The 24,486-nt window shown below is 46.2% G+C and overlaps 6 protein-coding genes across 6 annotated transcripts; 3 read left to right on the top strand and 3 right to left on the bottom strand.

Annotated features, from left to right (window-relative positions):
• Positions 1 to 844: 844 nt before the first annotated feature.
• V1508DRAFT_408356 (uncharacterized protein) lies at positions 845 to 2,756 on the bottom strand. The gene is made up of 2 exons (XM_066939001.1): positions 2,332 to 2,756; positions 845 to 2,277 (listed from the first exon to the last, which is right to left on the bottom strand). The coding sequence occupies exons 1-2, from the start codon at positions 2,539 to 2,541 to the stop codon at positions 1,138 to 1,140; spliced, it is 1,350 nt and encodes a 449-aa protein (XP_066798675.1). The 5' UTR covers positions 2,542 to 2,756; the 3' UTR covers positions 845 to 1,137.
• Positions 2,757 to 4,429: 1,673 nt separating this feature from the next.
• On the top strand, positions 4,430 to 5,430 carry V1508DRAFT_394499 (uncharacterized protein; the record flags this gene model as incomplete). The annotated part of the gene is made up of 5 exons (XM_066938005.1): positions 4,430 to 4,539; positions 4,593 to 4,804; positions 4,882 to 4,958; positions 5,132 to 5,162; positions 5,225 to 5,430. The coding sequence occupies 5 exons, from the start codon at positions 4,430 to 4,432 to the stop codon at positions 5,428 to 5,430; spliced, it is 636 nt and encodes a 211-aa protein (XP_066798676.1).
• Positions 5,431 to 8,898: 3,468 nt separating this feature from the next.
• On the top strand, positions 8,899 to 10,570 carry V1508DRAFT_347771 (major facilitator superfamily domain-containing protein; the record flags this gene model as incomplete). The annotated part of the gene is made up of 2 exons (XM_066936705.1): positions 8,899 to 9,137; positions 9,184 to 10,570. 2 exons carry the CDS (start codon positions 8,899 to 8,901, stop codon positions 10,568 to 10,570), a joined length of 1,626 nt encoding a protein of 541 aa, XP_066798677.1.
• A 1,135-nt stretch (positions 10,571 to 11,705) lies between these two features.
• On the top strand, positions 11,706 to 16,664 carry V1508DRAFT_379255 (P-loop containing nucleoside triphosphate hydrolase protein). The gene is made up of 3 exons (XM_066937650.1): positions 11,706 to 12,353; positions 12,403 to 15,630; positions 15,680 to 16,664. Exons 1-3 carry the CDS (start codon positions 11,837 to 11,839, stop codon positions 16,366 to 16,368), a joined length of 4,434 nt encoding a protein of 1,477 aa, XP_066798678.1. The 5' UTR covers positions 11,706 to 11,836; the 3' UTR covers positions 16,369 to 16,664.
• A 132-nt stretch (positions 16,665 to 16,796) lies between these two features.
• On the bottom strand, positions 16,797 to 18,360 carry V1508DRAFT_347529 (major facilitator superfamily domain-containing protein; the record flags this gene model as incomplete). The annotated part of the gene is made up of 2 exons (XM_066936694.1): positions 16,797 to 18,069; positions 18,101 to 18,360. 2 exons carry the CDS (start codon positions 18,358 to 18,360, stop codon positions 16,797 to 16,799), a joined length of 1,533 nt encoding a protein of 510 aa, XP_066798679.1.
• Positions 18,361 to 20,683: 2,323 nt separating this feature from the next.
• On the bottom strand, positions 20,684 to 22,723 carry V1508DRAFT_394503 (Cupredoxin; the record flags this gene model as incomplete). The annotated part of the gene is made up of 3 exons (XM_066938006.1): positions 20,684 to 21,919; positions 21,969 to 22,639; positions 22,693 to 22,723. The coding sequence occupies 3 exons, from the start codon at positions 22,721 to 22,723 to the stop codon at positions 20,684 to 20,686; spliced, it is 1,938 nt and encodes a 645-aa protein (XP_066798680.1).
• Positions 22,724 to 24,486: the final 1,763 nt, after the last annotated feature.

Consider the following 24,486-nt stretch of genomic DNA (forward strand, 5'->3'; position numbering starts at 1 on the left):
TCCGATCCAACTGGCACTCTCGATTCGCCAGCTGTGTTTGATCCGGAAACAGCCACGCCGTCACAGCCACTGCAGTTCGTCGCTACTATGGGTTCGCTTCCTTAAAATTTGGAAGGGACATTTCCGGCGCAGCCGATATTTGACCTCTCGACTAAATTGTGTAATACAAATTACTATATCATCTTCTGGTGGCTTGTTATCGACCAAACTCTAGAATACGACGAACACGAAAGCGATACTTCCCACTTATTTTAGTCAAGGGTATGAGGGTTTGAGTAAGGCAGGTAAAAGCGGGACGTGAGTCTGCCACAGTAATCGACTGACTACTTGCCGCGCTCGCAAGTTGCGAGGCAAATACGTCATTTAACGAAATAGTTGCATAAATTTATGCGCACCGCCGCCCGGATATATACTGTTTTGGGTTTCGGTTTGCAGGGTTTCCTTGCTTCGGGGACTCTGCCGGTCGAGCCGCACAACGTAGTAAATCCACTACTGCACAACCGCGCGTCGTTTATTGCTCTTTATCTTCGCACCCGTTTGGTTGGTTTTAGTGACCCAAACATTCACGACAACGACAGGTGACGACGCGGGTTATCGATCTATTTTAGCCTAAAAACTTGTGATGTTCAGCTGATTCTCAGGTGTACTGTGGTCACTTTGTATCATTGTATGTGTTCGCTTGAGTGCAAATCCGAAAGCAAGCAAATTTCTGACATTTTGGTCATTATTATTGTTGGCTAACCGGTGTTGCTGGGCCACCTCTGGGACATACGACACGGAAGACTAAGTCTATATCATTTGCCACGAACGTATACTTCACGTACGCGTACTTCCACTTAGTTCCTTAAAGTAATATAATACTCAATTCAACAGAATACGGTGCGAATGGCCAACCATTACATATCCGTCAAAGCGGACTAATAATAAGTCACATTAAATTCACAGAGCCATCGACACACGAAACACAACAATATTAAGTTAAGCATTACAACATATAAAGAGTCTAACCATGATCCTATAAGTACAATCAATCTCGACAATTAACACAAATTAAACGCAACTCCAAACAATTCCCAAAATCGCAACCTTCTTCAACGCCAAATTCTAAATACTCGTCATGCTCCCTCTGCGAGCCACTCAATCGCCGGCTTGACCAACTACCTGATGCGTCATTGGCAGCGGAGGATGTCCATAATTGGGAGCCTGTTGATACGGATGGTTCTGAAACGCGGATGGATTCGCCTGTGCCGATTGCTGCAGACCCGATTGCTGTGCTGGATCTGATGTGCCTGGCGCTGGCATTCGTGGAATCGGTACATGTGGGATAGGATTCACCTGCGAAGTCTGCCGGATCATGTCGTGCTGCTGCTGGTGCTGTTGCTGGTACTGTTGTTGCTGGTGCTGGTGCTGGTGCTGGTGCTGGTGCTGTTGCTGTTGCTGCTGGTGCTGTTGCTGCTGGTGCTGTTGCTGCTGGTGCTGGTGCGTGAGGACAGGCGCAGCAGAGATAACTTCGTGAGTGAAAGGCGTCTGCGGCGATGGCAGCTGCCCATTCTGTTGCGATATCGACACAATCTGTCCTTGTTGCGACAGTGGGTTTTGTGCCCGTGGAACTGCGCCGGGATGTCCATACAAAATATCTCGCAACCGACGATTGTGGGCCTTGACACCGGCAAGATGCTCCCACATTGAAGCCAGTGGAACATCGTCCAAAAATCCATTCTTCTGATACAACATATGAAGTGCCGCATTACTTTCTGAAATCAGCTCTTGCCAGATCTGTGCTTTGCGGGCGGCATTATCCGGCCACGACGCAGATTGCAGCAATTGCTCCCTGATCAACGAATATATATCAGACGGCTTAATACGCAAGAGCCTATAAATTTCCGGCAGGGTCACCATATTGGCAGCGTCCTGCTCAAACGCAGCAAACTCCTGGGCCGTGAATCGCACTAGATCCATGAAAGGCTCGGTCGTGTACAGCTGACCGATCCTGAGCCCCAGCCACTCCTTGATCCCGCTGTCATCTTTTTTCATCAGAACATCAATCTGGCTTGGTGGCGCATGCCCGTTGTGTCGCCATCGATATCTGATCTCAATTTGGTTCGCGTCTGTATACTGCCGCGCGACGATCTTCGCATGGCATCCGACTTTGATTGTCTCCTTTCCCTTCCGACGCTTCTCTAGCGGCACATTCGGGTTATGCTGCGCCGTATATGTCTTTGCATGGTTACATAAATACACATACTTGAAGTCAAGCGCACCAGCTTGTATCCGTTTCTACAAAACAACAATTAGCCTCTTCATCACCGCAAATTTCCGCAACACACTCACATTCTCCTTCCTATAATCGGCCCGCTTGTGTGTATTCCACCGCATATACATCTTCTGCTCCTTCAACCACAAATTCCACGCCGCTTCCGATGGCCTGTAAATCACGACTTCCTCCTCGCCGATGGTACTCGACTCATCATACACAGGAAGCAGCTGAGCTCCGATCCGCTGCAGCGCATAACGCAATTCGTTTGACCCCGTCAAGTCCATATTCCCTAAATCCGCGCTTCTCACTTGTCTCCCCCTCAAATACCCCGTTATGCGAGCAAAACCACCAAGGCAGCGGCAGTCAGATTTCTTTGTCCTCCGAATTCTTCCAACACTGGTGGTCAACGCCCTGAGTCTGGAAAACAAATAAGAGTGGTGAAAGCCTTAAGCCGATCACCAATCTGAGCCTAAACAGAGATGTCACAACGCCCCTCGAGTTGCCGTCAAAGTCTAGGCGCTCAACGCCCGCAGCTTCCGTTCCGTCCTCACGGTTACTGTCAGCCTCGGCCGGGTAAAACATATTTAGCCAGCGATCTGGGCAGGGCATTGGTACTCTAGGCCGGGTCACCAAATTCAACATTAGCAGGCCGAGGTTTGGTTTGCTCCGGCTTGTGGGTTAGGGTCGAAGGGTGGCACGCCCCATTCGCCCCGGCTTACAATCACATGCAGACGCTCCCGAGGAATTACTTATTGATGTCTGTTGCGGTATTTTTGATCTGTATATTATATAATATTTCCACTATTAGGGGTCGACACGAAGGACGAATATATTCTTATTCGGATGTTTGTGCTTACTACTCCGAATACGAATAAAATAAAATTCCTAATATTCGTAAATATTTCATACATTACAATTCTAAGTTCAAACTCCCAAGTTAGCTCATCATAGCGCTCAAAGACTTTTTGACGGTCTACGGGGCTTTGGGGGCCTGCAGCAAATCACTTCCTATCTACCTGCCTAAAACAATTCGCTGCTAGCAGATATGTTGTTATAGAGATTATTCCCTTGAAGATGATATTTGGCGAGCTAGCGAGGCGCTTTGGAATGGACGCGTCAGAACGCGAAATGGTTGGTTAGTTTAAAGTTTAGCCCTTCACTGGTGTTCTTGCAAAACTTACGTATAGTATGCGCAATTCGCATATTATTAACTTACAAGAATCACAAAACGCACTTAACCTAAAGTCTATTTATATATTGTTATTTACTCTGTCTGACGCGTCGACGCGAGACCCCGAATCAATTCGGGCTTATTTTGGTTGTCAAAACTTTAAGGCAAGAAAAGGAAAATTGCTGAACCCTTATCCTATTGTAACATCGCCGCCAGTATACCGGCACTTGGAGAACCTCGTCAACGCGGCACACTTTCGGTGAGAACAATGCCGAGAATTACTCTTGCTTTTGCTATCCTAGCTCGTGGCGCAGTCATCAGGCGCTGAATCCCTTGAGAGGTGATGCTCATATAGAGAGATAGCTAAGTTGGTGCAATGGCGGGCGCGTGCTCCAGGGACAATCCTTGCAATTTTAGAACGTCGGAGCAAGAGAATACAGAGTAGAATCTATTGGGACATCTTGTCACTAACGTCGGTTCCAGTGCCTCAGCGTACACTCTCTGCAGCGGAAAAAAAAATATCTTGTGAAGGTGAATCGAGAATAATCAGGCTAAGTTGAGCATTGCCCCATCGCCAATCCGCTGTCGGTTACAGTCTTGTATGATCATTAAAACCATGATGGCAAGAGATGGTCCATTGGTAATCTGTTTACATTTCGGCTCTAATTAAAAGCAATATCGTACGGTTGCTTGCCGGCTGAACCAAAATGCTTTGTGAAACACAACACCAGGTTCGGTTGCTGCTCTGCTCCGAACCCCCATCAGTTATCCCTAAGTGTCCGAATATGAGTATCTACTACGGTGAGGACGCGTCCAACTGCGTGCGATCTCCTCTTAGAGAGCGATCGCCATAGCACGTGCCCAGAGTCCTCCAGCGACCTTATCTGTTAAGGAGGCGCACATTCTGCCGACAAAGACGTACAAAGGACAAATACAGAGTCAGACTGGTGCGATTGCTACTCTGAGACTTCAATGACGAACGGGTGTCTTATCAGCGTGCAATGGATTTCCTCACTGCCAACGAGCCAGAACGATGGCTTGACATACACCTCTCGTATCAATCCTTCCGATATCTTGAAGAGGAGGCACGCGCTCTTTATGGTGATGCAAAGTATGTGACGCATGGCTAAGCAGAGCAGTTATGAATCTTACTGACCATAGAAGATATCCGCGTGTTGAATACTCTGCTATTGATTTAAGAGTCACAATACATACGATTCCAACAGCACTACATAGTGCGTCAGCAGTCGGCTTAGACCACAGCATCAGTAACTCCGTACGTGACATACTTAGACGGCATGACAAGGAGCACTTAGGCAATCGTATTCTTCCCGTCGGGGAGTCCACACATAGCTCTGTGGATGAGCAAGGTGTTGGTTCGACGAAAACTTCCGATGCAGGACTCATGTATGACAATGGCCAGCACTGACCTTGCTTCTTATCATTGAAGCAGGCATCTCAGAGGGGTACCAGCAGTTGAAGGCCGATGTTGAGCTGTGGTTAACTTTTGTGGCTCAAGGAGAGGCCAAGGTATTGATATCCTGCAGGCGAAGTTGGCAATCCGGGGTGGGCGACTGAGAGGGCTTTGTTTAAAAACGCAATGTGGCATGTGAGGCGCAGCAGACCAATTGGGCCATATAGTTTTAATATCCATGCTTGGTTTGGAACACTAGATACTGCGTTAATTGACGTGTTTAAAACAGATGTGGATACCAATGAAATCAGCAGCGAACAGTATGTGAGTGACAATGATATACCCGCTATAGTAGCGTTACTTATCCTGATGAATTTGATAGGTAGCGGTGATACTGTGACAGTACAAGGAAATAGCCTCGATATAGGTCTTATTATGGGAGATGTGTTTCCGTTCGATGAAGAGTTGAGTGCAGACGAAAGAACAGAGTCAATTTGTCTCGCGACTGACTCGCTTCTCCCCATGATCGAATCAGCAACACACCGGACAGCGATGAAGCGGCACAATGACTTCCTAACAACGCATTAAGTGATGTGAATTGTGCAAGTAAGGGTACTGGGTATTCTGTATAACTTAAGCGACGTAGCTTACTCCAGAAATTGGTTTTGTCGTATTGAATTGACTAATACTTCGGATCTTGTTTTGGGCTTGTGGCCAACAGTGCGAATCGAATCCGAGAATGCAACGTGATGTCTGTCGTTTCATCTCAAATCCAACAGCGTTTATTGCTCACTCCAAAAGACCATATGAAGAGGCTTTGGGAACTTCGCGATCAGCATCTAGCCATACCATGGAGTCGTACTTTTATATGCGACCTTAGAACCAATCTCAAAATGATGGTTACATGTGTGCGGAGGTCCGCTAGCTGCCTGGCGCCATATAGAGGCGTACGAGCGCGGCGAAGATGGGAACTCACAGATCTCGCCGTCGACTGCCGCAGAAGTTAGATCTGGCGTAATTTGTATTTATATTTTGCGCGTTGTATGTGTTTTATTTATGCTTGTATGTATCGTATGTAATATTATGACGTATATTCATTCCCCCCACCTTTGCCATAATAGAATGGCTGATGCTCAACTATAGGCCAGCGGTGGTGAAGAGTCCAGGTACCCCACCTACTAGTACCAGCGACTACCATTGTAATTTAGACTTACACTAATATCACAGCGACAGATTATGGAAAATGTATTTATTAACAGTTTGATATATATTTGCAGTTATATAAGTTCAATGTGGTGCCGTGGATACGATTTTTTCTGGGAATTAGTCTTTAGGTATCAGACTCGCCTCCGATTATCAAGTTGTAGGTATTTTGGATGCTGACCTTGATAAGGAACTTCTCCGAAACCAACTACCCTAAACCTGAACTAAAACGGCTAATTGCCTTGGCGATTAAAAGCTATCAAATGTAGACCTCGAGACTCAGACTTGCAAGCATACGACAGGGCTATGCTATGCCGGAAGAAATCTGACGTGGCGTTCCCTAATTGGGTCATCTGTCCATCAAGGCGACCGAGTGACAGTATTTCAAGAATTCATGATCGAAATGTGAAGAGTCACGACAAGAATGGCCTTGGCGAGGCTCCGAGTCACCTCAGCTTTCTATCTTGTCGTGCGATTGGGTATTTAAGAAGGTGTAGTGCCAAGCAGCTTACACATATACCTCCCACTCCATTCGAAGTCTACCAAATCGCGTTTCCTCAGAGACTATGTGAACAGTTATCAATGCCAAGATTATACAGAGGCATCGGCTATGTAACCACGCAATCTGATGGCCGATGCTGCCACTCGATATCTTATTGGCCATACTTGCCGGGTTTAGGTCTGCCTATTGCTATCTATGTGTGATAAGAAGTTTACGCAGCAAAATCATGGTCCATGCGAGAGCTCATGCAACTTCGGCCAACCAGACAGTGGCCCTTGACGAGTCCATACGATAAAGATTCGGCTTATTTGTTCATGGTCTTGTGTGGATCAGGAGAAAGTAACTGACAGTTTGGGGCCGAATTCATAGTTTGAAATTGATAGATGTATGGCATTTAACTTCCCTTGAGGGATTCCGGATGAAATGCTGAAATGACGTGCATTGACATAATAATGCTGCGCGCAGCTCATGCAAATTCTGTATGTACACCGTATCGAGGTGAATCGAGAAAAATGCCTTAAACCTAAGCTCAATATCGCGACTCATGTGTGTCAATCCGCAGTCAGGCCGACTCGCATGATCTGCGTTCTGTAAAATGAATTTGGGCTTAGAGCATTCTCCTTCTGTCTGTAGAGATATTCTGAGCCGATATTGCGGCCAACTCGGAGAAGCTAACGGCCCAGTCTAGCACGAGTCCTGAGTTCATCTACGGCGGTAGTAGTTTGCAACTTTGCATATAGTTCAAATAGGAATCACAAGATTCTAGCGCCGGCTCTGAATACACACACAAGCATGACTCTGTGCAGTCAATCACGACTAGAATCTGACATATATGTTTAGATTTTGGTGTGAGAAGCTGCATGCATTTTGCTCGATTAATGAACTACTTTGCCAGATGCTGTTGCCGACATGGTAGTCGGGTCGACGGGACGGACCGTCTCAATAACGAGATCTTAAGAGGTCAAGTCTTCCAGTTATGTGCATCCAGCTATGCAGGAGTCGTTGCGGAGAGTGGTGGTATCAAACTCGATGTCATATTGTGACGTTGACTGCGCGTAAGCAGGACTTCAGTATCAACTGAAATTCTTTAGGGCCACAGCTTCCAGCATAGAAGTACTCCGATCTGTTAACTATGCTATGTCGTTGTTCATATTGTAGCCAGCGCTCATAACCAATCTCGCATCCATTTCTGTCCTTGCCAAGGGATATTACAGCTATCTTGATTAGTTTCTTGGCGATAAAAAATGAAAATGAGTCCATGTCCCTAAACGTCGCATTTAAGGCTTCATTATACTTGGATCAATATATTTATCACTATGGAAACAGATAGTAAATCAGAAGTTGCGATCATTTTCATTTTTACCATTATATGCCAATTGTTGGCTGATCTTCAGCTAGTTTGATATATCCCGTATTCAATTTCTTGGATCACTCTTGGCGGCTACTTGCCGCACTACGCAAGATGGCAATTCCACTCGAATTTTCGACTCCCGTCCGTCTTATCTTTTCCCGCCCTTTACTCGGTTTGGGCTTGATGCGGTGAGATGTACGAATCAATCGCTAGAGGGATCAGACAAGAAAGAGCATGGTTACCCATAATATTAGGTTGGCGAATACGCTGGAGGATTGTGTGCGCGGGGGGGGGGGGGGGAGTAAGACATTGTTGCTGTTCGTATTCGGAACTGATGAGTGATACAGAGTTTATCTGGCATCTCAATCATATCTCTGAAATGACGAAAACCATATAATAATTCCGGCGTAGTCAAGCGTCCCACTGCAAGCCAACGGGTATAACTCCCTGAGAGTCGATATTGCACTTCGTCTTTAGCCAGGCTAATGTATTCTTGGTTGAGAGTAGATTTGGGTGTCATATTACGACGCTCCTTGCACACTCATGCTGTAGCTGAGAAAACTGCAACACCAGGTTTGCGAGTATCACGCCAACATTGTGGTGCCAACTAACTTGACACGTACTAACATTATCGATGATCACGTCAATTTCAATCAAAGGATCAGTATAAAATGTATCCTACGGGATCCGTGCAAGTGTGTCTCGAGTTTGGGGAATAATATGGTAACGCTCATAACTTGAGCAGAATAGAGTTATACTTGCTGACACTGTTGCGACTCTTGGAAGTGAACTTGCCAAGTAATTGCGGTATTCTGCCTCTTATAATATTCCAAGCCTGTTTCACGACAGATGAATTTAAATTGTCTTATCGGTTATCACGCGTTAAAAATGATAGCCGATAACGTTCTGTATATGCTGAAGGAAGATTAGGACTGCGGAGTTGAGTCTATATATCGTCCCTGACCTGGCGAACTGATTCTGTCCTGGATATGTAACGAAAATGGGTATTGCGCAGACTTTTAACAAGTTGTTCGGCTATAACCGCGAGGCGGAACAGCGCCGGCTTGCTGAGCTACGTGCACTTACTGCAGAAGAGAAAGCTAACCGGTTTGCCGATCTTATTGATGAGGATGACTTTGTGCCATCGAAAACTGCATTGTTCTTTGGACAGTTTTGGGATACATTCAGGAAGCCTCCAAGGCAGAGAAAATATGTTCAAAAGCTCGACTTGAATATCCTGTAGGTAATTATGTATTCTGACATAACCCGTATTAAATTGTTTTAGAATCTATGCACTGTTATCGTTCTTCATTAAGACACTTGACAATTCCAATATTTCAAATGCATTTGTCTCTGGAATGAAGGAGGATCTTAGCCTCTATGGTCAGGAGCGTAATTTGTTCACTACGTTCTTCAATGTTGGCTATATCGTCGGCCTTGTTCCATCACAGTTTGTTCTCAACCGCGTCCGCCCATCGATTTGGATTCCTACATGTGAGCTAATTTGGTCAGGGTTTGTGATTGTCATGGCTGCTGCCCAGGGACCGGAACTTTTGTATGGGATGCGATTTCTCCTCGGAGTTCTTGAGTCTTGTGCCTACCCCGGATTTGCGCTTGTCCTTGGTTCTTGGTATCGACCAGATGAGCTCGCTAAGCGTATGACGATGTATGATGCTGCATGGGCTATCGCCTCTATGTTCTCAGGATATATCCAGGCTGGCGTCTATACTTCTATGAACGGACTTGCTGGCCTTGCTGGTTGGCGCTGGCTATTTATCATCGATGGCCTAATTGGCGTGCCCATTGGTTTGCTCGGCTATTACTCTGTTGCGGATTTTCCAATCAATTCCCGCGTTCGATGGCTGAGTCAGACGGAGAAGGATTTTTCTGTTGTCCGAATGGAAGAAATTGGTCGCAAGCCTCCAAAGAAACTTACACTTAAGCGTTTGTACAACATGCTCAAGACATGGCGTCCTTATGGCTTTATAGTTCCATGGGCTTTGTTCTCGATATGTGACACCACTAGCTACTTCAACCTCTGGTTAAAGAGTCTCGGTATTTACTCCGTGCAGCAGATCAACTTGATTCCGACGGGTGGATATGCTCTTGGACTGGTTGCCGGCTATATATATGCCAACTTGTCTGACCGTGCGGGAACACGATGGCCATTCCTTATGTTTGCTGTGTTCGTTTGTTTCCTTGGTAACTTGTTACTTGCTATCTGGAACATCCCGTTTGGTCTCAAGTTCTTCGCATTCTTTTGCCCGATGGTAGGCTATCCACTCTGGGCTCTCATGCTAACTTGGTCCGCGGAAGTCTTCCAAGACGATAACGAGTTACGTGGCCTTCTTCCGGCGATGGGGTCAACCATCTCTTACGCAGTTCAGGCTTGGCTTCCACTCTTAGTTTTCCCCACACCTGAGGCACCAGTTTACAAGATCGGCTATAAATTTACGACGGGGCTTGTCGGTATTGAGGCGATGAGTATACTGTTCTTCCTCTATATGAGCAAGCGTGAGCAGAGACAGCGCGGCATGGTTATTAACAAGTTTGGTTTGGCGGTTATGGCTGAGGATCTCGAGGGCTTGGAGCTTGCGCCTACTAGTGGTACCCCCAGCATTGAAGAGAAGAATAAGGTGGAGATTGGAGCCTCCGAAAAGCAATCGCTTTAGAGGGTTTGACTCCTAATGTGATGGATTATTTGTATTCGGTGATGGTTGCTGATTGATGAGAGGATACTCGTAATAACAATGTGCGTCCCAAATTTTTGTCTTTTCCATTCAGTTATTTAGCAGACTCGTAGTGAACTTTGAAGGCTACGACGAGAACTTGTATTTGTCTACTTTCATTGACCGCTGTTTAAAAGCCTCGTCCCAGATGTGGCGTTGCATGGCGCAGCTGTGGCAGTGAACTTCCTCATCGGCTAATCCGAGAGCATGCTGCAAACAAATTCTTACCAGCTTTCCGGGCATTACTTGTCAGTCTCAGTTGATTGACAGGTGCAGTACATGGCACACTCTGAGCTCCGACTGTTATTTGAGATGTAGCGATATTTGGATCTGATAAAAGGGACTCCGAACTCAATAAGAATCAGTTCTACTTGCTTCTCACTGTATCATTCATTGATTGCCAAAAATTGAACTCTCATACTACGTAGTACGCGGTATCAATCTTTCGTCATTTTGCGCCAAGTTGGCAAGATATCTGCTTTCATTTTCGGCAATTAGTTCTGCTATGTAAGGAAAGGGGAAGTATTTTTATAGTCCACCTGAATCATACATGCCCCCATTCGGAAGAAGACGGACTTAGATCCGGTTCTAGTAGCTCCCGGAATGACCGGGCGGGGATAAACGGAATACAGGGATTATTTGATTGGGCCAGAGTACAGCCACGTCCAACGTTAAGTAAATTGCGAATGGGGACAATCGTGGCTGGAGAAAGGAAGTGATAGCGGAGATAATAAAGCGCGCAGCCTCCAGATTGCCTAACATTCAGCATTCATTGATTGACTGTCAAGCCCCTGCATTTGGGCGGTGGCCCGAGCGAACAAGGGAGAGCCCAGGACTCAATTTGGCAGCGAGCGTCGTGTCATGTTGACTGAGGTTGGAGTATTATCAATGCCATCTATTTGATTGTCTGCCACTAGATTGGCTACGAAAATATCAATGCGCTGCTTCACGCATTGTCGCGCGTCGCAGTTGCCAGTATGTATAGAGATAGGACAATACAAAAGGAAGGGCTGCCGTTTATCAGAATCGTTGGCGAGGACGATAGGCAATTGAGCACGCGAGGCGGACTTAATGCAGCGTTGCGCGGCTCATTTCTACAATCACGATTGCGCAGCTCCCAACTAATAAACCCTCTCCTCCGTCGGAACCTTTCAATTCACCACCTTCAGCCAGACTGCTACTTTCTTGCGTTCAGTCCTGAATTCGTATATGGCTTTTTGCCAGGATCCAGAGGGCTGGGGCCCTGTGTCCCCGGTCTACTACAATTTTACTCCATGTTTCGCCGATGCGGTCTTCCCGTTCCTTCTAGGGGTCGGCTTGCTGGTACTCTCTCCCTTGGAGCTGAGAGCTCTAAAAAGGTGCACAGCCGTTTTCTCTCCAACAACTCCCTGGTTCTACATCAAGTTTGCTCTCATTGCCATCATCGGCCTTTGCCAGCTGGTCTACCTTATCAGTCTCAGCAATATCACCCGCAGCCTGTTTGATCTCCGCATTATTGCTACCTTGGCCTACAGTGCATCGCTCGGAGTGGCTGGATACGTTCAGTACGTTGAGTATTTCCGGGCGCGTGTGCCGAGCGGAATTGTGCTCTTCTATTGGTTTCTGAGTGTCATCACCGGCTTTGTGAGGTTCTATGGGCAGGCACAGCGAAGAGTGTGGATCCAACATCAGACTCTTTTTACTTCCTTTGTGCTTGGATTGCTTGCGACAATTGGAGAGCTATTTGGTAGGCTAATATATTTATTTCTGTGCCAGATAGGCTAACAAAGAAATAGTGTCTGCGTATATCTCCAGGCCGCCGTCTCAGTATGAGTCTCTGAATGGCGAGATGAGCAGCTCCCCCGAAGTCAGCGCCAACATTTTCTCGCGACTCACATTCTCCTACTTGACTAAATTAATGAAGCTCGGGTACGAGAACTTTCTCACCGAAGAAGACTTGCCGGATCTTCCTCCTGACTCGCGAACCGACAAGACAAGAGAAGATTTTGATGTTGCTTGGCAAACTGAGAAGAAGACTGCTTTTCCATCGCTGCCTCGTGCACTCTTCCGGTGCTTTGGCGTTACGTATTTGATTGGTGTCTGCTTTAAGCTTACGGGCGATGTCATGGCGTTCATGCAACCGAACCTGTTGCGGCGGCTGCTGGTGTTCGTAAATTCATACAACAGTGACAACTTGGACGTGCCAGTTCCTCTTTCCGGAGGAATTGTTATTGCAATGGGCATGTTTGCTTGTTCTTTTTTACAAACTATGATGCAACAGCAGTATATGGCTCGTGTTTTCAATACAGGCATGAACATCAAGTCGTCGCTCACGTCTTGCATTTACCGCAAGTCTATGTTTTTGTCAAATAATTCTCGGCAAGCCAAGTCCACCGGTGATATTGTTAATCTTATGACAGTCGATGTGCAGCGGTTACAAGAGCTTACTCAATCTGGCCAGGCCCTCTGGTCTGGTCCGTTTCAAATCATGCTGTGCCTGTACAATTTGCATTCCCTCCTCGGAAACAGCATGTGGGCTGGTGTTTGTGTCACCTTGTTTACCATTTCGCTAAATGCCTACATTGCTAGGAAGCAGCGTGCGTTGCAAAAAGTCCAAATGAAAGTCAAAGACAAGCGTACTCGACTTACTGGCGAGATTTTGGTTTCCATCAAGTCGATCAAATTGTATGCATGGGAGGAATCATTTATCGCGCGACTAAACGAGATTCGAAACAACCAGGAGCTCGCGAATCTCCGCAAGAAAGGTGTATATTCTGCCATTGCGAATTTTATTGGCTCATGCGCTCCATTTTTTGTATCGTGTTCGACATTTGCGTTGTTTGTCTGGACGTCTGGCAGACCTCTCACGACTGACATCGTATTTCCGGCTTTGACGCTTTTTAACCTCCTCTCGAATCCTCTTACTCAGATCCCGCAAGTCATTACTCAGTTTGTTGAAGCAACTGTCGCGGCTACTCGTCTGCGTGATTTCCTAGTATCTTCTGAACTTCAGTCTGATGCAGTGGCCCATCTTGATGCTGCTACTCAACCTGGCCAGTCTGCTGCGACTATCACCAACGGCACCTTCCTATGGGACGAATCTGGCACGCACCCTCCTGCCCTCAAAAATGTTTCATTCGACGCCAAGGTAGGACAGCTGGCTTGTATTGTTGGTCGTGTTGGTGCCGGAAAATCGGCGCTACTGCAAGCTCTTCTAGGAGATCTGTATCGCGAATCGGGAAATGTGACTGTTCGCGGTCATGTCGCATACTGTTCCCAGGTCCCATGGATTATGAACGCGACCGTCAAAGATAATATCTTATTTGGCAAACGATTTCATGCTGATTTCTACGAGAAAACCATCCGCGCCTGTGCGTTGACGGAGGATTTCGCTGTTCTTCCTGACGGAGACGAGACTCTTGTTGGTGAAAAGGGAATCAGTTTGTCAGGTGGCCAGAAAGCGCGACTGTCGTTAGCACGAGCCGTGTACACTCGTGCTGACGTTTACATTCTGGATGATCCATTGTCGGCGGTTGATCAGCATGTTGGTCGGCATTTGATTGACAACGTGCTTGGGCCTCAGGGGTTACTGGCATCCAAGACTAAGATTATGGCTACGAATGCGATTGCCGTCCTTGCTCAAGCGGACAGCATTACAATGCTGCGGGAGGGTGGAGTTATCGAAACTGGATTGTATGCGGAAGTCATGACGCGAACTGACAGCGAGATTTACAAGTTGATTGATGAGTTCGGTACCCAACGAGAGCAAGAAGAGGTCGTCGAAAACGTGGAAGAGAAGACGGATCCATTGGCGTCCAACGAGGACGACGACGAGGAAGTGGACTACTACGACGGAAAGATCGGTGCACCTTTAAGACGAGCTAGTACAGCCAGTTTTAAGAAACCGACGCTTATAGACGATGTACCTAATCGTCGCTCCAAACAGGTCAAGGAACATTCCGAAAAAGGTCAAGTTAAGTTTGGCGTATATAAAGAGTATATCAAGGCTGCGAATTTGACGGTTGTTATAATCTTCATTCTTCTCATGGTTGCGTCGAACAGTATGTCGGTTGGTGGCAATGTTTGGCTTAAGCACTGGAGCGATGTGAATACGAAATACGGTAGTAATCCGGATACCGGCAAGTACCTCGGAATTTATCTTTTCTTCGGTGTTAGTGCGGCTTTCTTGACACTGTTTTACACTCTTGTATTGTGGATTTTCTGCACTATCGAAGCAGCTAGAAAGTTGCATGACCGCATGCTTCGACATGTTCTCCGTTCTCCAATGTCATTCTTTGACACTACGCCTCTTGGACGTGTCATCAACAGATTCACCGCGGACGTCAACAGAGTCGATGAGGTTCTCGCGCGAGTATTCACCAATTTCTTCACGAATACGTTTAAGGTGTTATTCTCAATTTTCGTCATTTCCTCGGCGAATCCTGCATTTATTCTCTTGGTAGTTCCGATCGCGTTCCTCTATATCTTCTATCAAAAGTTTTACCTTCGGACATCTCGCGAGCTAAAACGACTCGAATCTGTGTCTCGATCACCGATCTACGCTCATTTCCAAGAGAGTCTTAATGGCGTCAGCACAGTGCGTGCGTACTCGCAGATCCGTCGCTTCAATCGCATCAACGAATATCACATCGACTTCAATAATAAGGCTTACTACCCATCGATGATCGCGCGTCGCTGGCTTGCAATTCGTCTCGAATTCCTCGGCAGCACAATCATTTTCTTTGCGGCTCTTCTTTCTGTCCTCGCTATCGCGTCGGGCCGATTGTCGTCCGGCCTTGTCGGATTGACTATGTCTTATGCGTTCCAGATTACTCAGGCGTTGAGTGCGATCGTCCGCATGACCGTCGAAGTCGAGATTTCTACTGTGTCTGTCGAGCGTATTTTGGAATATTGCAAGTTACCCTGTGAGGCGCCGGAAATTATCCCGAATAACCGACCACCAGTAGACTGGCCAACTGAGGGTTCAGTTGAGTTTCATGATTACTCTACACGTTACCGAGCTGGTATGTACGTCCTTGGATGATATTGATTGCAGACTTGCTAACAGCTCAGGCCTTGACCTTGTGTTAAAAGGTGTCAATCTCCGTATTAAACCCCGTGAAAAGATCGGGATCGTTGGGCGCACTGGTGCGGGTAAATCGTCTCTCACACTCGCACTATTCCGGATGATTGAGCCAGTCGGCGGGTACATCTCCATCGATCGCGTCAATACCAGCAAGCTTGGACTTCGCGATCTGCGAGAGCGACTAGCAATTATCCCACAGGACTCACAAGCATTCGAGGGCAGTGTTCGCGAGAATTTGGATCCCGGCAGCCGATTTTCGGATGAAGAGCTGTGGCATGCGTTGGAACTCAGCCACCTGAAAAACCATATCACCAATATGGAAGGTGGATTATACTCCCGTGTCAACGAAGGTGGTTCGAATTTCAGCGTCGGACAGCGACAGTTGATGTCCCTTGCCCGTGCACTACTCACTCCCAGCAAAATTCTTGTTCTCGATGAAGCCACGGCTGCAGTAGATGTCGAGACCGATCAAATTATCCAAGAAACGATTAGAAAGGAATTCAAAGACCGGACGATTCTCACTATCGCACATCGCTTGAACACGATTATTGATTCAGATAAGATTGTGGTCTTGGCCGCGGGTAAAATCGTTGAATTTGATACGCCTGAAGTGTTGTTGCGCAACAAGAATAGTTTGTTTTATGCGTTATGTAAACAGGGTGGTTTGGTTGAGTGAGGATTGACTTTTTGCACTGCATATTATTTATTTCTATACGTTTTGTGTGTCCTTAGAAATTGCATTGAAGTACTTTAACGATCCCATTGGACATAATTTATGTTGTTGTTGATGCATTTGTGGGACTCGAAATTACCGTTGGCCATTGGCTAATCCCAATTTGTGTGGGTCTCGACGATCTCGCTTTATAGAGAGTGGTGTGCAAAGTATCGAGAACGTCCCATCCATTAACACGGATGTTGGCTGCGACATTGGCGCCAGATCCGAGGCTTGATTCACCCAGTATGTAACTTCAGTATACGCTTACATAATGCAGCAATGATTACATGCGAAAGAAATATAATACCCTGTATCAAAATACATTGATATGCAACAACAAGCCATCACAAAACAACTCCCACTCCTTCGTGCTGTCAATGAGGTCAGAGTCACCTATCGATTGCCCCAACCTCATAAGATTGCTCAAGAATATCACCACCCTTGATGTCGCCCAAAGAGCTCGAACACGAATCAATTAAGTCTTCACGGTCAACATACAAGCCAAACTTATTCCTGACTAGGCTGCGACGTTTAATGTCCCACTTTACTGCAAGATAGCAGGTGTATATACCGATAATATTTGCGACCGCAGTTCCGAAGGCTGCCCAGTAGCCCCAAGGATAATGGGGAGCCTTCGACGCCGAGAACGCGACGACAGGGAACCAAGCGTACATGCAGTACCAAATAGTGTTACCAATTGCAGGGAGATATCCACGGAGCTCAGTATCGTCCTGGAAAATCTCGGAGATCCAGGCCATAAACTGAGAGAAAAACGATGAACCGACGAAGGGAACAATGTTAGCCGCGAACTTTAGACCGAATGGTACGCTCCAGATGCCAAGCACCAGATTACCAAAGACATAAGGAATAAGAGTCGCAATAGCCAGCTGCCATCGCCATCGAGTGAGATCGGAGAGAATGGCAAAGAAGTAACCGGAAACGAGAGCAACCGCATTACCAATTGTCGGAAGAATATTTATCATCTGAACGGAGTAATTTTCGGCCGCGAGCCAAAGATTCATGTAATCACCAGCGCCTGTAATATAAACTGCATAGGGAGTAATGAAAGCCCAGAATCGCCAAGTCGTAAAAATCCGGACGAACCGCTTTACTGTCATCTTTCTCGTGCCCTTCTTACCAACTTCTTGCATACGTCGAATACTATATGCCTTGTCCCGCGTGGTGAGCCAAAGAGCACGAGAGGTTGTAGGGAAGTCAGGGATAGCGAAGTACCCGAACAATGCAATAGGAAGAGAAATGCATCCGTCAATAATGAAGAGCCACTGCCAACCAGCAATGCCATGGATGCCGTTAAGGTTCGTGTAAATACCGGCTTGCAGGTAGCCTGAAAACATCGACCAGGTCATATCCCAAATGATAACACGTTTGGCTATTTCCTCAGGCTTGTACCACGAACCGATGATCATCATCATGGTGGGGTAGCAGATACTCTCTGACATACCTTGAAAAAATCGAAAAATGTAGATATACTTCGCGGAAGAGGCGCGAGACAACAGCATAACCATGATAGTCCAGAAAACCTCGCAAGAAGGAATCATGATTGATGGACGAACGAAACTGAGAGACATCTGAGCTGGAATGGAGCCGACGAGATATCCGCAATGTAGTAAAATAATTATATTCATTGCCGTTAAGGTGTAACTATGTCATGTTAACCTCATGCTTACATCACAGTGGGTAAGCGAAAAGACTTACCGCTTGCTTCATACCACTGACGTAAGCGTTATTGACATTCTTCTGGTCCAAACTCTTGATCATGTAAGAAAGCATAAGATAAAATAGCAAGCCACGATCAAGCTTGTTGACATAGCGACGCTCACCGGGAGGCTTCGCAATAGACTCCCAGAAAAACGAGCAGACGACTCTCCATCGTGGTGGCTTCCAGTCTGGAGAATCGTAGTATGGATCACACGTCGGATCCTGCTCTATCATCTCCATAGTTTAACTTCATGTCGGTTGAACGGCCAGATAGCCATCGTGAATACAGTGATCAGAGACCTTACCGTTTACAAAAACACTGAAGCAGCTCGAAGGGATGAGTGGATGTTATAAATGTCGGTCTGGAAACCTGCTCATGCCAGACTGAGAACTGCCAGCGAAAAGCACGCAAGTCTCGAGCTCTCAACAGCTGAGATAAGCTAGCCATACCGTGCAGTCAGAAGCACGACAGCTGCTACGACCGATAACGCATAAGAGTTCCATCCTGAGCATGGCACTGACAGTTTCTATTATCGTGGTATCGAGAATGACAGATCTGGAGTGAGTACGCCAAGCATAAGCCAAGCGGACCGTGGACCAAAACAAAATTAACAAATTGAGATACTAGACCTTACTATCAGTAATATCTTGTAGTGTGCCTTATCATGATTGGAATCTAACCCCGGCTGGCGTTTCAAGCATACGGGCCGGTGACAACGATAAAGCTAACTCTAAAAGCACAAGCCAAATTTAAGTCATGCATTGGGCGGGATTGTCTGAACGGTTCTATGAGCACGTTGCGTACTGATTTGACAGGACGCTAGAACATGTATGCAAGGTATGGATCGTGAGTTAGACTAGGATGATCATATTCACAGCATAAGGCTTAATCGCGAAGATATTTCGTTCACAAAGGGCTTAGTGCTGGCAAGTATAGCGTTATATAAGCCTAAATTAAGTTTCTAGAAACAAGCTTTGTGCGCTGGCGAAACCCTTATACAGTTCTGCAGAGTACAACATTAGAATTGGTCTCTGCGTCAGCACTGGCCGTCCTATAGCATCTACAAAACAAATCTTGATGAGAACAGAAGGTATGAAGTTGAAAACATTACAATTCGTCATTCGCCTAAGTGTAAGTAAGTTCGATTCGACATTCAGAAGCCGCACCGGGAGTGACTTCGTAGAATCAGCCAATCGACTATAATGACTGACTGTTTTAAGCATACTCGTCCAGTACGTGTAGCGCTAGAGGTGCGACAAGGCAGCAGAGTGTGCCAGTAGGCTGGCCGAGAGAAAGCCACTGAACTGCAGAGGCGAACCAGGAAAATTGCTGAACGGCGCCGATAAGGACATCCGAGACTGACAAGCTATGTCTTGGCATTTCTGGTAATGTTCCCGCGAACGACGCCAAGAGCCCCGAACTTCTGCTCCTCCATTTCTGCCTGCGGCCAAATTCTAATGCACTTGTTTTCAATTCTGACGCATCTAGGAAGAATTCGCGACATTGTCTTCTATAAATTAATGTCATTTATTTGAGTCCGCGAGTAAACTGGCCGGCGCACAAACGTGAGGCAAGTACGGACTTCGCAGTGGTGTCTCGAGCCTTGCTTGGCTGCAGGTTAATTTTACGAACATGAGAATAGGACAAACGTTTTGATTGCATTGTGGCTTGTGAGTCTGAGTACATTCTTCATTCGAGCATTCGTACGCACCGGGACAAGAGATGAATGCAGTCGGCGACATGGTAAGTACTAATCTTCTGATAGATTTATTGTTGATATCCGCATATTGCTTGATGCTTAACTTGCTCTTGTATCATACATATCATACATATCATACATATCATACATATCATACATATCATACATATCATACATATCATACATACACCTCTGTGTTAGACTCGGCAGTTGACCCAGATATATTATTATGGTCATGATAGTACAGGGTAGATCGATAAGTGGGCACTGCTTCAAGGCGGTGATATGCACCCAAGTAACTAGGTTTGCAGTGGAAGGTCAAGGCAATTAATTATCGAACAGAAGATGTAGCATTAATTGATTACAAGGAGTCCACTTACCACGCTTTATTATCGCGATTCGCGTTCTAAATTATTCGCCATTCCTTGTCGATAAACCTTGTAAATATTCTGCCTGCTTATGGAAACAGAAAACTTATTAACAAGATGTGCGGCACGAAAATCAGCGCGGTCATCCGGCATGGCCTTGACGCCAGTTACTGGCCATCAGCGGCTTACAATGACCTGTCAGCCAGCCTTTAAATGTGTACAGTATATGGATCGCATTCAATAATGTAATACTCGTAGGCGACCTGGAATTAATATTTAACAATCTTCCTCGTTTAATGATTTCATGTTCAACTATATATGCGTCATCATCCCGGTATCCAGTTCGGCCCTACCTACCCATATTCTTAATTATACAATTTCCAGAATATCTATAATCTGATGTTAATAACTCGTTGCTCACCATCTTAACTTGTTCGCCTTCACTTACAGCTTTGTGTGCACTCTAATTGCAATGCACGGGGAAATTACCTAACCCAGTGGCTGATCATTCCTTCGCATTTCATCTCCAGGAAGTGGTCGAATTAACTTAGCACCCAATTCGCGCTCTATTTGACAATGCTCTAACATCTGGTCGGTTACGCTACTGCCATCCATTTTATCCACGCCTACAGAAAACTGCATCATCATTCCGCTTGCTAGATGCCACGCTATATGACAATGAAATGCCCAGATTCCAGGGTTGTCTGCGCGAAACCTGATAACAGCATGCCCTAACCTCGGAATGGTCACAACGTCACGGCGGATGGGATTATCCAGCACATATGAGGACACGTATTCCGGTCGCCAATGTCCGACTCCAGCTTTTGTTTCCGCGTAAACCCGCAAAACCCAGAAATCGTGGCCGTGGAGATGGAATGGATGCGCCCCCTCGTCGTCGTTGTTGATAATTAATTCCACGACACTACCAAGCGGGATCTCAGTCAGGAGCTGATCCCCACCCCAGATTGCTGTATTGTGCCTACCACTGATAGTAGGGACAGGGACTGTGTCGGACGCGTTGACAAATCCTAGCGCTACTTGGAGATTTGGCGCACCGATAGCTGGCAAGAATGATGTACGGTTGATAAATCCAAAAGGCGCCAGATGCATGCGATCGAATTGCATATTTTTTGGACTGATAGTGTACCGGACGTCTGGTTCTGGTACATCTAAGGCCAGTTTTGGCTTCAATGAAGAAACATCAAAATCAATGCACTCATCTGGTGGCAAAACGTCATTCCACCGCGAAGACCGTGGACGAACGGGTGGCATCCAACTGTTGAATAACCAGCGTGCCGCTTGCTTGATGCTAGCTGTCGGCGACGGTGACACATATTCTACCACGGTACTGAAGTCAGATCTATAACCATACGGTCTGTATTTGAAGCAACTGCTCTGCATCTGTGCCCGCATATATACCGAATCTAAATTCGAATCCGCTTCGACAATGACTGAATATCGCTGTCCTGGAGAAATCGATAAGGAATACGTACTCGATCCTTCGACTTCCGTGGAGTCTACCTCAATGACGTTAAGAATGTGGTCGTCGATCGAAAAAGTCATTTCGGAAAATGCTGATGAATTAAGGATACGGAGGCGATACCTTTGTCCGCGTTTAAATTGAAAAGTTTGGCGAGATGCACCTGATGTACACGTATACCGCTTGGGAATTTGACTGCAATTTGCGATGCCTTGACCGTTGATAAGTCCAATATCTGGTACAGGCTACGATAATCAGTTTATTATTCCACGAATAATATCAAAGAAACATTACCTCAAAGCCCGCGCTTAGCTTAGACAAATACCAATCGAAATTTGTGTCCCCAACATCGTGGTAATGATCATGAAGTACGATAAATATCTCCTCATCATAGTCGCGACCAAGGATATATGACTCTTCAGGATCGTAGACAATAAGACCACCAAACATACCATCAATTCTTTGCAACTTCGAATGCGAGTGCCACCAAAATGTTCCAGATTGCTTTAGGTCAAAGACATATGTAAGCTGGCTTCCAGGGGGGATTCCACACTGTGTGACCCCTGGAACACCATCCATTACGTTCGTGCCACGCTGATAGAGTCCGTGAAAGTGGACGCTTGTGCTCTGGTTGAATATTGGTAGATCATTCTGGACATGAACTCGAAGGGTGTCGCCTTTCTTCGCACGTATCACCGGGCCGGGAAACTGCCCGTTGACGAGAACCATCTCGCGTGCGACGCCATCTGGAGCACGCGTCTCATTTCTCACACGCCAATTTAAATCGTGAACTGTTGGTGATTCCGCATCATAGATTGCCTGGATCACCTTCGCAGACGCTTGGATTTGTGTTGGAGATCCAGATGTTCGTATTCGGTCTATATATGGGAACCGAACATGGCTTATAACTGTATGTTGCAGGGAAACTATGATCAGGCAGTATAATATAAAGAGAAGTAGTGCATCTATACGTCCAGTTAGCAAGCATATTAGACAAGACTTAGATCAGCCATCTTACTTCTGCTGCAGCTCAGCAGAGAAGGCGACATGGTCACGCCGACTGGAATAAAGCCGCTAGCGCTCATCCGTAAAGAAAGGGAGTAAAATCGTCCCAAGGAAGGACAGAATATCATTTATTCAGCACGAAGGGACTCATGCTATCCGTTAGAGTCCATAATCGCAGAGATAAAGCTGCTCATGCCAGAGGCGCTTGGTGCAGCCGAGCAGCTCTAAGCCTTTGGCCGACAGAGGCTACAGTACCCGAACTCTTCCTAGGAAGAGTAGCTCGCGTAACCGGAAGGGCAGAACGGCCGTCGTTGCCAAGAACTGGCAACCGACTACCCTTGTACTACTATAGTGCGTTGGTGGAGAGTCCTAGACAAGCACTCACACAAATTCGGAAAAGCAACAGAAATTAAGCAAAAGTCAAGAAAATAAGTATAGCAGAGCGTCGAACAGATATCATATGGCACTTAGACTGGATTTGATTGGCTGGTAGCTGAAGTGCATATTGCTGCTCCTGACAGACACGGGTGCTTTGGTGTACAAGTCATTGGTCATTAATGCTACCCAAGCGCCAGCTTATCCCTGCCGCGCTCAGCACCCGAATCCACTATCTCAAAGTTCGACAAACACCACACCTTTTTTCACCCCTATGAGTACCAAAGGCATATTCTCCGACGGTAGCAGTCTGGACCGCAGATCGGATAAATCGCTGCTCCCCTGTATGCAATTTAATTCTGATATTTTCATGATTTCAGGGGTCACGTTATGTGGCGGAGTTATTCCGTTCATTCATTTACATCGTCACGCTTCAGGTCCTTTAGGCGATAACCCATGAAGCGGGTACAAGCGCATTCACTGCCTCCGTCATTATTCACTGGCATCATCCGTGGACTTTGCGGCGATTGAAGGGTATATTTTGATATTTCCTATTATAATTGGGTCAGTTCAAGGGATAAGAGGTTGAGAAATATGGTCCGATTTCTTGCCATTCACTGGTGGTTGTCGTAATCTAATATAATTGGCACTCTTTTTTCTGCGCTGTCAGTCATATCAATATTCCTGGAAAGAACTTTTCGAAATCTGTTCCCAAAATATCCCTGGTCGCACATATTCAAATTGATATCGGATAATGCTAGCCCACCAAAGCAGCTACAGAGTACCAATATCATAATTATCTCATTTGTGCACATACCACAATCATGCAGTAGGTCAGAATGCGGTCTTTGTATTGGCTTACAGATCTTGATCCGACTCCGACCAAAGTAGGGCAGATGAAGGAAAGTATTTCATTTGGATTTATTTGAGCGAATCTCCTGAAAATTCGTATTGTAAGAGAAGTAGATTTAGTCCGGCAATATCCAGACACCGAGCCAACTCATACATGTGCAAATACCAGAAGGCAAAAACCGGTTATCGCGTCCTCGGTTAGCCTGTTAATAAGGTACCGAACCTTAAATCGTTCGAGCCGCACCACTGTTGCAACGCAGGCAAACCCAATGACCCATTAAGTGTATTTGGTCCTGGGAAAGAGATTACCTGCCTTATAAGCTGCACAATCCAAATGGCAACTCTTATTGCAGATTACGGTCGGGAGTGATGCTCAACCGTTCTCGTCCTTCCCGATCAATCCGGAATTAATACGGCTAATGTCTTGTTCTTGATATGGTAAGAACAAAACTGAGAGAAAGTTATACTTTATAGACTGATCTGTATGGACGAGGTTGATCAGTAAGTTTTATCAGAACTCGGCTATTTGTTTCGATCAGATCGACAGCGATACACAGTTAATTTAACTTTAAACTGAGTT

Source organism: Lipomyces doorenjongii (assembly GCF_038497915.1).
Source record: "Lipomyces doorenjongii strain NRRL Y-27504 unplaced genomic scaffold V1508scaffold_2, whole genome shotgun sequence".
Lineage (NCBI taxonomy): Eukaryota > Fungi > Ascomycota > Lipomycetes > Lipomycetales > Lipomycetaceae > Lipomyces > Lipomyces doorenjongii.